Source organism: Sus scrofa, chromosome 5 (genome assembly GCF_054392235.1).
Source record: "Sus scrofa isolate SSC_HxYL_T2T_F1_AM1 chromosome 5, Sscrofa_HxYL_maternal_Yorkshire_Landrace_v2.0, whole genome shotgun sequence".
NCBI classification, from domain to species: Eukaryota; Metazoa; Chordata; class Mammalia; order Artiodactyla; family Suidae; genus Sus; species Sus scrofa.
In genome coordinates this window covers 26,681,989-26,692,445 of record NC_139387.1, presented here as the reverse complement: position 1 = coordinate 26,692,445, position 10,457 = coordinate 26,681,989, and the positions used below count along the sequence as shown (strand labels likewise).

Below are 10,457 nucleotides of genomic sequence, written 5' to 3'. Positions count from 1 at the left end.
GAAAAAATGAGGACAGAGTCAGAGCCAGAGTTTCAAAATATTCTCATCTGTTAAATTAAGAGTGTCTCCCATAGAAAAGCAGTGGAGGCCCCACAGGGCAAGTACAAAACAGAATTAAAACTCCCAAGGGTCTTGTCTTTACAAAAGAAAAGGCAGGAGGCAGCCCCTGGACAGCTGGTCATGCTGGCCGCTCCGGTTGGACCACGTTGCATAATCCTCAGTCGCATCATCACAACGTCTCTGAGCATTTTGATGGGGGGAGAAGGGGCAGTGTAGTGTGTATGGGAGGAGAGACCCAGAGGGCTCTCTTTGCCCCCTTACCCCCTTTTTATATCCCAGAGGAAAGTAGAGGGAAGCTGGCTACACCTTGAAACGAGGCTATGTGTTTCAAACTTGGGGACAGGGGTAAGAGGGGATCTGTGCTTTGAGCAACCTGAGCCAGAGGCAGAGGGGTGTTGAGGGGTGAGGGGAGGATGCATGATGCTTATTGCTTTGTACCTTTCACTGGGAAGGAGGGCAGCAGCCAACAGTAGCTCACAGGTTTGTAAACTGAGCCTGCTGGCTTCAAGAAGGGAGGCAATGAAGTCGAATTAAATATAAAAGAGTCATTTGTGCAAAAATAACTTAAAACAAATAAAAGACCTGGGGAAGGGGGTGTTCCCCTTAGCCTGGTGGGGAGAGGGCCATATACCACCCCCCCAGGCCTTTTCAGTGACATGGCTTTGGGGGGGAGGGGGGTGAGCTTCCCTACCCCCTGCAATGGCTCAGGATGGGATTGTGGGGGAAGGGGTTGCATTTGTGCTCTGAGTGGGGAGTAGTGCCCCCACCCACTGTCCACAGGTGCAGGTGGCTGGCAGGGGCTCCCAAGGCTCAGCACTCAGCTCTCCCCAATCAGGGTCAGATCCAGCTCCGGGTATGGCTGCTATGGGGCCAGTTTCCTCCTCTTGTTTTTGGCAGGACGGCCAGGGCGGGCCCGGGGAGGCAGAGGGACAGCCGCCTATACAAGAGGGCAAGTTGAAAGAAGTGATCGAACAGCTAGGTATCAGGATGTCCTTTATTTCTCCCCACTCCCTCTAACCTTTTTCCCCTGCTTCATCCCTCAAATACACTCCCTCCCACCCACACTGTGAGGCACACTTACGCGGGTCGTGGGGCTGGGGTCCAAGGTGACGTCCTGGCGGGAGCTGTTGCTGTTCCGGGTAGGGCTGCAATGAGGGGCACAGGTGATCAGGAACACCTTCCCAAGCACCAGGTGAATTTCAGGGTGTGGGTGGGAGACTTTCTACATTTGGATAATAAAGGCACGATATCCTTATTCATATGGAAGTATCTGCCTTTTTAAAAGCTAAGTCACTCGTTAGATATTTCTACAAACCCAACAAAAAATGGGGAAAGGCCAGTAACTGTGGTGGGCCCAAAACTCACTTGTATTTTCTCCTCCGGCCACGACGAGACTTTCTGACTACCCCCGGGGGCACCTGAGAAAAGATGCACTGTGTGTGTCGGAAAAGTTAGGACAAGGCACTGTGGCCTTAGCCTTTCCTCAGAGCCCTGTGCCCAGACCATCAACACTCTGTACTCACCTTAAGGTCCTCAGAATGGGGCCCAGGAGGGGATGGATCCTTGGGCTCAGCATCCCCTTCAGCCAGCTCCCCATTATGCTGCCAGTGGTGGGTCCTTCTTGGGGACCGTTCCATTTGTCCATTGAAGCCACCACGTGCCCCCCACTTGAGGGCCAGTCGGCCAGGCTCCCGCCGGCTGCCAGGCTTTCGACCCCGGCCTGGCCTGGCCTCACCGTTAATGCCCCTAAGTCCCCCTCCTCCCCTCCGGCCCCGTTTCCCTGACCCCCTCCCAGTGAGCAGCTCAGGGACTGGGGGGTCGGGAGAACTGTGGGGTGGGGCTAAGGCACTGAGGGGAGGCCCGGCAGGCTCTGGTTCAAGGGCTGAGGTGGGGCTCTCAGGGGGCAGACAGGGGGCTTCTGGCTGCTCTGGAGGGATCTGCAGGCAAAACAACATCTCAGTTTCAAAATACCGTTCCCTTTTGCTACTGTAACTTAAAACGTCTATATTTCATTCTCTAACTGTACACACACTCACACCCTCACCTGGAGACTCTGTAGCAGGCAGGCTAGGGGACTAGAAGCCTCTGAGAGGGGTGGAGGAGCTCCCCCCCCAGGGAGGAGCTGCAGCCCCAACTGGCCAGAGAGAAGAGGACCAGGAGGCTGCAACAGACTGGGGAGGGTCCCAGGGCTGCTGGTCAGCGAAGACAGGTCACCTGCTGAGGAATTACAAAGTCAAGGGTCTCCCCAGGCAAACCAATTAGGCTGAGCAGACCCTATTGTTCTAGGCTTTATCCTCGTGGTCAGACTTTCTTCCCTAATTCATCCAGCCTCTACTCCCAATTTCTGCTTCCTTTCTTCTCTCCAGCATCAGTCTTCCCTCAGACTCACCCAGCAGGCTGGCACTCAGCAGAGGGCTAAGGAGTTGGGGGGGTCTCCCTGAGTTGGAGGGGGCCTTGCCCAGAGAGGAGGCCCCCGGGTCAGTAGTTGCCGTGGTGACACTGGAGGTAGGTGGTCCAGGTTGGGGGGCACTGAGGACACAGGGCTAAGGAGAGAGACTGGTTATAGCATTTACATGTGTAAAGTATTCAGTAAATGTATATAGCACTTTCACATACACGATCTCACTGAAGCCTCACATGAAGTAGGCCATGCTTATTAAATACAGACCCAGTTCTTGCAGGCATCCTACCCCCAGCCAAGAACTAAGCCCTCCCCAAAGGCCCTGAGGAAGAGCTCAAACATGAAACTGAAAGCCTTTGATTCCCAGTTCCCATCTCTGATTCTACTCTTGTTCTGTCCCACCCACTCACCCCCTATCCTCACCTGGGGGTGTGTCCCCGAGGGGGGATCCAGGCTGGCAGCCAGCAGCGCAGAATTTAAAGCTATGAGGGTAGGGGGGGCTGAGAGTGGGGGGAACAGTAGGGGGGGCAGGTCTCCCAAACCTGAAAATGTCTCCCCACTTGGACCCCCGGCTCCCTCTGCAGATCCCTCCCCATCCCCAGCTGTGGGGCCCAGGGCCAACAGGGGCAGGAAAGAGGCAAGGAGGTTGCTAGGAGGGGCGGAAGGAGGTGGAAGAAGGTCTGAGGGGGGCGGTGGAAGCAGGGAAGCCACCAAAAGTGAAGGCCCTTCAGGCTCGCCTGGGGCCAGAGGCGGGCCAGGTCCCCCTGGTGGGGCCAGCAAGGGCTCAGGGGGAGGTTGTCCCCCTCCCCCAGCCAGCACACCAAATAAACTGTGGCTAAGCAGTGGAGAAGGTGGAGGCTGCCCCAGACTCAGAGGGAGAGGCAAGGCCCCTAGCATCCCCGGGAAACCTGCTCCACTCAGCGCCAGGCCCTGCTCAGGGCTGGGGAAAGGGAAAGCCTCCCCACCAGCCAGGGGAGGCAGAGGGCAGGCTGGGCCCGCCCCCAGCCCCAGCGCTTCAGATGGGCTGTGAAGCACAGGGCTGGGGACTAGGGGGGCTTTGGAGGCAGCTGGTGGGGCAGGGGCACCTGCAAAGGAAAAGAGAGGTTCAGCTCAAGGGAGGCCCTTTCTCCCAGCGCCCAAAGAATTCAACCTCCCTGCCTCCAGCCCAAAAAACCACCACAGAGCCCTCTAAATTCTCCTCTAAACACCTTGGCTGTCTCTCTGCCTGAAGGGAGGAAAGTCTCCACCACACTCACATACCTGGCACACTGCTGAGGCTGCCACTGGTGGTCCCAGGCAGGGAGGGTGGGATGGGGTGCCTGGGCTGGGGAGGGCTCCCTGAGGAGAGGGTAGGAGGAGGAGGAAGGTGTGCATCTGACCCCAAAAGGTTAAAGCTTCCATCAGAGTGGGAAGGGCCAGGGGTGGGGAGTCCCAGCAGGGACAGCACGGAAGGGAGGATCGGTTGGGACGGCTCAGGGAGAGGAAAGGGTTGGGGAGTAGGAGCAGGGGCCCTAGGACGGCTCCGTCTAGGGGCTTGAGGGCCTCCCCCCTCTAGCAATCGCAATACAGTTGGGGGTCTTCGGGGACGACGCTGAGAGGGACGGGGTGATGAGTGGGAAGCTGAGGGTGCCTGGGCACGGGGCCTTCGGCCCTGTAAAGTGCTGGGAGGGGGAAGTGGGGGATGCTGTGCCTTGGCCGCTGCAGAGAGTAGGCTGCTAGCAAGGAAGGGGGGTGCCCCAGGCCCCTCCACTGTGGGGGCCCCTCCCAGAGGCCCCAGGACCAGGGGCAGGTGCATAGTGGCTGAAGACACTGGTGGCTGTGTGGCAGGACCAGGAGGGCCAGGGGGACCAGGGAGATTATTGCTTGGGGGCAGGGCGGGGGGTGTTAAGGCATCACTACAATGGAAGAGAGGAGGGTCAGAAGGTGGTGAGGAGGAGGCATGGGGGGCTGGAGGAGAGCCCAGGTCAGGGGGCACCAGGCTGGACCGGAGAGCAGCTCCCCAGTTGTATGAGGGGGCATTGAGGCTAATAGCAGGGGGAGGAGGTGGAGCTGGAGAGGGGGCATTACCCCTTGGGAGGAAACAAGGGCTGCTGCTGCCTCCAGAGGGGACTGGGTCAGGAAGCCTTGGCTGTGGGAAGAGCCCCCCAGGGCCTGCTAGAGGGGGGAAGGCCTGTGGAACTGAGGGTGTTTCTGGGGGAAGGGAGCCAGGACCCCCATTAAGTGGAGTTGTAGGAGGGACTCGACAAGGAGGGCGGGCAGAGGGAGGCCCTGGGGACACAGTGTGGAACAATTGGGGGCTCGCTCCCTCTCCTGCAATAAAAGAAATGAAGGATCAACCTGTGGCTCCCCTTCCGAGAATTTTCTTTTGTCTTCCCCATCCCTTTTCCTATAAACTCCCAGCCTCCCTGTGCCCCCCTCTGACCAAACAGCTCCCCACTCCACCCTTCCCCTTGCTCCCTCTCACAGAGCTCCTCCCACCATCCCTCTTCCAGGCTCATAAGTCTTCCTCAGTCTTCCATAAAGTGAAGAAGACTCACCAGGAGAAGAGTGTGAGCAGGTGGTCTCCATACTGCGGTACAGAGTTGCCATAGCAACGGCTTTCCGCCGGTGGTTGCACAGCTTGGTCATGTCCTCCTCTGACGCTGGCCCCACCCCAGCCCCACCCAGGGTCACCGGGGCCAAAGGGTCAAAGTTGAAAACCTGTAAGGTAGAAAAAAGCGACCCCGAGGGGGTGGAATCTGTGAAAAGAGCTACCACAGTCAGTGATCTGCATTAAGTCTCTCAGCTTGTCCCTATGCTCTCTGGCAGCCCTCACCACTCTGACCTTGGGGACATTGAGTGGACACTCCAGACCGCACTTGCAGGTCCCATCGCTGAGGAGGTAGCTCCGGGTTTGCTCCAAGGAAGACAGCTCTGTGCCACTTGGGCTGGAAGAGGACAGGGTCAGAGAGTATGGGGTTAGTTGACAGTGAACTGGAGACACTCTTAAAGAACAGTTGATTAATTAAAGACCTTCCTAGGAAGGGTAGAAAGCAGGGAAGAGACAAGGAGAATGGATTCAAAGGGCCAGAGCACAGAGAGCAAAAAAGCTGAGAAAGGAAGACAGAACAGAGATGAGCAAGAGAGCACCAGAGATCTAGACTTTGAGAGATGGGAGACAGAAAACTCAGGCAACTAAAGGGCCTGGGGATAGAAACTGGGGAACTCTGGGAAGGCATACCTGATATAGAGCACAGCACCCTCTCGAACACAGCGCTGCCAGCCGATGGGGACAGATGTGGCCACAGGGCCCCCAGCTCTGTCTGCTCCACTGCTCTCATTGCCCCCATTCATTGTGTGTAATCAGCTCCCACGTGCCTGATAACACAGACATCCATGTGAGCATTAGGAGGATTAAACTGGGCTGGATACCTGAGAGAGTACACCAGAAAGGCAAAGGCTGTGGGGAGACTCAAGAGAACTTGCCAGCAAGAGGAAACCCTCAGAGAGCTGGGGGAGAGAATGAGGGGGAACCCTCTGCCTCCCTACCATGGCTACCTGAACATCTCTGCAAACATTGTGGGGTCCAGTCTAAAGCCGGGACCGCCGATTTAGCCCACACCTGCAACACAGGAGAGAGAAGGGACCGTGAGGAAACTGCCTAACCTAGGAGAGCACCACAGCCCAGGATACTCTCGAGGGAAAGATCTTCTATAGATTAAGTATCCATAAAGATCTCAGGGATCTGCTGAGTCTACCACCATCCCGTCCATGTCCAGTCCCTGGGGACCAGAGGGTCAAAGCCTCAACTCTGAGGGATCAAGGAATCGCAGTTCAATCCCTAGATATATAGGTGAGAACCCTTTGTCCCATCAAGGAAAAAAGCCTTCATCCAGAAGTGTGAGCTAATTCCCCCAATACCAAGCCAGTAGGAAGTTTCCCAGAGACTCTAGCTCCTGCTGTTCCTTCCCCTTCAGGAAGACCATACAAAAGTACAGACTGCCCCAGAGGTCACCAGGCAGTTGCCCAAGTGCCCGCTTGGGTGGTACCAGCACAACTCCCCCCATGCCTGGCACCATCAGACAATCACTGATCTACTTCGTCTGGGTCTTCTTAAAACGCTGGACTCACAGCTCTGTCTTCTCCCACGATCCTCAGAAGCTCCTGATTTCCCCCCAAGCCTAAGGCAAGGAGATTCAGCACCTCCTGTCCCACTGGCTTCAAATTAGCTCCAAGAGGGATTCTCTTCTGATATACGGGGACGCCCTCCAAACCTGCAAGTATCCTCCCCAACCTTACCATCGCTCCCACCCCACACTGGCGGCTTCTAAACTTTCCCTCTCATAACAAGGCGCCCTGTCACCCAGCCTGCTTCCCTCAGCTTGGGGAGGAGGGGAAGGCGTATGAAGTAGGAAGGAACTTGGGGAGAGGGCGGGTAGAGGGTGGGCAAAGCACTGAGGGGAAGGAGGTGAAGAAGGCAAAAGTCAAGCAGTGAGAGGGAAAAACGGTGGGGGCAGGTGAGGGCGGGGGAGTGGGGATGGGGCCAGGGAAAAGAGGCCGAGAGGACGCGGGGGCAGAGGGTAGGGACAGGAGGGGAGGGGAGGGGGAGGGGCGAGGTGGGGGGGCCGGGCCCTGCACTCACCGCGGCCCATGGTTCGGCCGGCCCCGCCCTGCGCAGTCGCGGCCCAGAGGGTAAGTGGGAGGGAGTGGGAGGAGGGTCGGTGGAGCCCGAGCCTCCGGTACGGCCCTGGCCGGTCCTAGCAGGAAGCGCCGCCGCCGCCGCCGCGGATCACCGAGCGGCCTCCCGCGCATGCGCCATGGGGGCCAGGGGCAGCCCTGGGGATTCCGTTCCCAGAAGGCACTGCGCAGGCTGCTACCGCCGCCGCCGTCGCTGCCGCCGCTGCCGCCGCCGCCGCCGCCGCCGCCACCGCCGCCGCTGCCCGGACGGGAGAGGGGCGGGGCCGGGCCCCCGCCCAGCGGACAACGACGAGCCAACAGGAGGGGTCGCAGTGCGCATGCGGGAGCGCGCCTACCCCTCCCCCACAACCCCCCATTAATCCCCAAGAGAACAAACACCCCACGCGGCCCCCCCGCCCTCCGCGGAAGGATCCGAGCCTCTTCCCAGGCCACTGGTGGCCAATCCCAGCCCTCCTCGGGGAGGGGCCCCTTCCGAAGCCGCAATCTGTTAGGGGAACCAGGAATGCCAGGTCCGGGAGGAGCTGGCCCCAAAAGATGAAAGTCGCGACTTGCCCTGCCCCGCCCCAAAGGCTTCCCGGGTAGTGTGCTGAGACTTGACCCGCCTCCCCAGGTCAACATGTCACAACACGACCCCGGCCTGTCAAGTCACATGACCTCTGCCTGTCACTGACGACCTGGTCATGTCTTTGGACCAGGAGAGACCATCTGGTCCAATCCACCCCCGCCTCCACTTACAGAAGGAGAAATGGAGGTCTAGAGCAATGGTGCAGGCCTGGCCAAGGACTTGTCACCGTCACGCTACCACCTATACCTGCTATCTAGCGACAAGCGGTCTTATGACAGTTTCTACTTAGGACAAACTCTGGCTGCCCCCATGAGGGTATGAGGATATGTAACAGGACACCACATGGCCTATGTTTTCTACCTAATGGCACTGGAAAAATACTTTGAATTTTGCATGGTGCTTTTCATTTTTGTTCAAGCTGCCTCCAAGTTCGTAAGTCTTTCATTTTACTTTCACAATTCATTATCTTGTATTTGAGAACCAGAACGGCGAGGCACAGAGAGATTAGGTGGCTGCCCTAGGATTCATGGACAAGTGAAGGACCGCTGAAGCTAGAATCTGGGCTCCTGACAATCCACTCCATAGCAGTAGTGTGCTCACGTGCAAGCAGTGTTCCAGGCAACAAGGCTCTACTGTAGCCCACCTAGAAGTCAGGAGGCCTGGGCCCGGCTCCTCACAGCAGGGAGTCACAGGACTTGCAGGTGTGGTACACTGAAAAGGGCGGGCCCAGGCTTGGGTGAAGGGCACCAGAGCACCACGTGGGGGGGGGGGGGGACAGAATCCGGTCCACCCGGCAATGAACATGAATTCTGGCTTGCTGAGGGCTCATCAGAAACTTTGCAAAGATAAACGTCTAAGGGTGCTCTTCAGAGGGGAGGAACTGAAAATGACCACCAAGGGGATTCAAGTTCTTCAGCCTCTTTGGAAGAAATCAGGGGGCTAAAAGAAAAGACCCCTTTAAGAAAACTGGAGAGGATGCAAACAATCTTGATGGATGCAAATTTTCAAAGGAAGGATGTTTAAAAGACCTTCTGTCCATTAGCTGGGAGAGGGTGGTAAGCGAGGAAAATGGGAGTCCCTTATGGAGGAAATAGAACGGGGGCTAATGTCAGGTGGGTGGAACATGAGCTCTAGAGAGAGACAAGCTGCAGAGAGATTTCACACCGCAGCTTAGGGGTGACGGGTTGAAAACCGTTGGGGCCGTTGGGTGCCGGGAGCTGGCGCCCCGCCCTCTCGCCTCTTCCCCGCACCCCCACCCCCCGCACCTCCCACTACCCTCTCAGTCCCTTGCGCGCGTGCGCGCGCAGACACCGGTTGCCAAACATTGCATCATCCCCGCCCCCCTTTCCTCCCCTCCCCCCTCCAGCTCTCCCCTCCGCGCGCGCGCATGACTCACTCACCTCCTCCGCGAAGCCTCGTGACCCAAAGCCACTTCCGGGTCCAACACGAAGTCGACCCCCAAGCGGGAGGAGGTGATGGGGGCGGGGCCGAGGAGCTCCTGAGTGGCGGATGTAGGGGATGAGGCGGGGCCAACGCCAGCGTGCCGCTTTCTGATTGGTAGGCTTCTGGATCCGCCCCAGAGGGGAGGGCAAGGCCCTGTTAAAAGATCCCAGCTCTGCGCTGCGGAGGTCAGAGGCTTGAGTCTAAGGCTTAGAGAATATCATGTTGAAGATGAGCCGGTGGCAGCGACAGAGCCAAAATCAGAGCCGGAACCTGAGGAGAGAGGCGAGTACTGATTCCCTATTTTTTTACTCTCCCATCCTCGCGAACACCAGTTGTCCTCTCCAGGTTAGGGCATCCGCTCTTTGGGATGTGGCCCCACCCCCTCTGCAAAGCGGTGAGGTGACTGTCCGGTGGAGTGAGGGGAATCTTTTATTCGGAAATGGTGCTTACGGACTCTCTTCCTTGGCAAGACAGTATTATCCCACCTATGTCCGGAGCACAGACCGTGCTCTCTGTTGGTCGGTGAAGGGGCCCTCGGGAGATGTATTTTCTCCGGTTGCTGACCCCAAGCCTCCTCGTTAGGCCTGTCCGGTATGAGGCCGAGCAACAGGACACACCCCCGCGCCGAGAAGCCTGGTGACCGTAGCTAACCGGCTTTGCCACCATCGGCCCTGCCCCTTCCCCACCCCCAATCCTGTCTCAGCCGCAGCGTCTCGGGGCCAGCATAGCCACGTCAGTAGCTGGGGCTTCTGGACCCTCCACAGGACATTTTTTCCGCGCCCTTGCAGAGGACAGAATCTTAAAGAGGCTGACACAAGCCTTTGGGAAGAGGGGTGCCCATGAACCGGGAGCGGAGATGGGTTTTCCCTTTCCTCAGAGCTCCCTGGGTCTCCTGCACAAGAGAGCATCCCGGATCTTTTAAGTGAGGAAAGCCATTTGGGGTCTCCCCAATGAATTGTCCTTCCCCTGGGATTGGTCTATGCCTCCTTCCCCGTGTCCTGTCTCCAACTAATCTCTGTGTAACCATTGCATCAGGCTAGCTAGCCCCCTGCTCGGCTCTGCAGCCCTCTGGCCTGCGGCTCCACTGCTGATGAAAGCTATGTCCCACACACTGGAAGGCAAGGAGGGTTCCCCAGGGAGGACAGCCCTGCAGAGAAACACTCAGGACGGTATTGCGTCTACAGTCCCCAGGGATAGGCAGCTGCTGCTCTGCCTCTGGGCTTCATCCTCCTTATCCCTATGAGGGACAGGGGAGAATGCACCATTCATTCCTAACAAATATTTAACCAGCACCTCCTATGTGCCATGCAG

At 57.8% G+C, this 10,457-nt stretch overlaps 3 protein-coding genes across 46 annotated transcripts in view; 2 read left to right on the top strand and 1 right to left on the bottom strand.

The window, feature by feature from the left end:
* Positions 1-10,457, top strand: part of ARHGAP9 (Rho GTPase activating protein 9) — an 83,924-nt gene that overhangs the window by 12,362 nt on the left and 61,105 nt on the right. The gene's annotated exons all lie outside the window — the stretch shown is intronic.
* MBD6 (methyl-CpG binding domain protein 6) lies at positions 26-9,133 on the bottom strand. Of its 44 annotated transcripts, none has more exons than XR_014803415.1 (15): positions 9,104-9,133; positions 5,999-6,062; positions 5,682-5,818; positions 5,286-5,388; positions 4,999-5,161; positions 3,722-4,771; positions 2,885-3,546; positions 2,450-2,603; positions 2,105-2,274; positions 1,584-1,997; positions 1,426-1,478; positions 1,142-1,205; positions 828-997; positions 499-562; positions 26-240 (listed from the first exon to the last, which is right to left on the bottom strand). XR_014803415.1 is itself a non-coding variant. In XM_084956151.1 (13 exons), the coding sequence occupies exons 3-13, from the start codon at positions 5,792-5,794 to the stop codon at positions 923-925; spliced, it is 3,039 nt and encodes a 1,012-aa protein (XP_084812277.1). In that variant the 5' UTR covers positions 5,795-5,818; positions 5,990-6,062; positions 9,104-9,133; the 3' UTR covers positions 26-922. The 44 variants fall into 44 exon arrangements, 24 of the variants coding, with proteins under 24 accessions (XP_084812277.1, XP_084812289.1, XP_084812271.1 ...); XR_014803398.1 differs by lacking the exon at positions 9,104-9,133 and adding an exon at positions 7,083-7,382 and having other exon boundaries at positions 1,426-1,493; positions 2,105-2,277; XR_014803406.1 differs by lacking the exon at positions 9,104-9,133 and adding an exon at positions 7,083-7,382 and having other exon boundaries at positions 2,105-2,277.
* Positions 9,335-10,457, top strand: part of LOC146403289 (DDIT3 upstream open reading frame protein) — a 4,385-nt gene continuing 3,262 nt past the window's right edge. Inside the window, exon 1 of the mRNA XM_084956189.1 lies at positions 9,335-9,428. Coding sequence (XP_084812315.1) covers positions 9,366-9,428 — 63 coding nt within the window. The 5' untranslated portion in view covers positions 9,335-9,365. The remainder of the gene's footprint in view (positions 9,429-10,457) is intronic.

What these genes read in the sequence shown, in the direction of transcription:
- MBD6 (XM_084956151.1), bottom strand. Translation starts at nt 5,794, where the DNA reads ATGAATGGGGGCAATGAGAGCAGTGGAGCAGACAGAGCTGGGGGCCCT. An exon ending in CCTCGGGGACACACCCCCAG is followed by an intron (nt 2,604 to 2,884) that starts GTGAGGATAGGG and finishes CTCTCTCCTTAG; the next exon opens with CCCTGTGTCCTCAGTGCCCC. An exon ending in GCTGAGTGCCAGCCTGCTGG is followed by an intron (nt 2,278 to 2,449) that starts GTGAGTCTGAGG and finishes GTAATTCCTCAG; the next exon opens with CAGGTGACCTGTCTTCGCTG.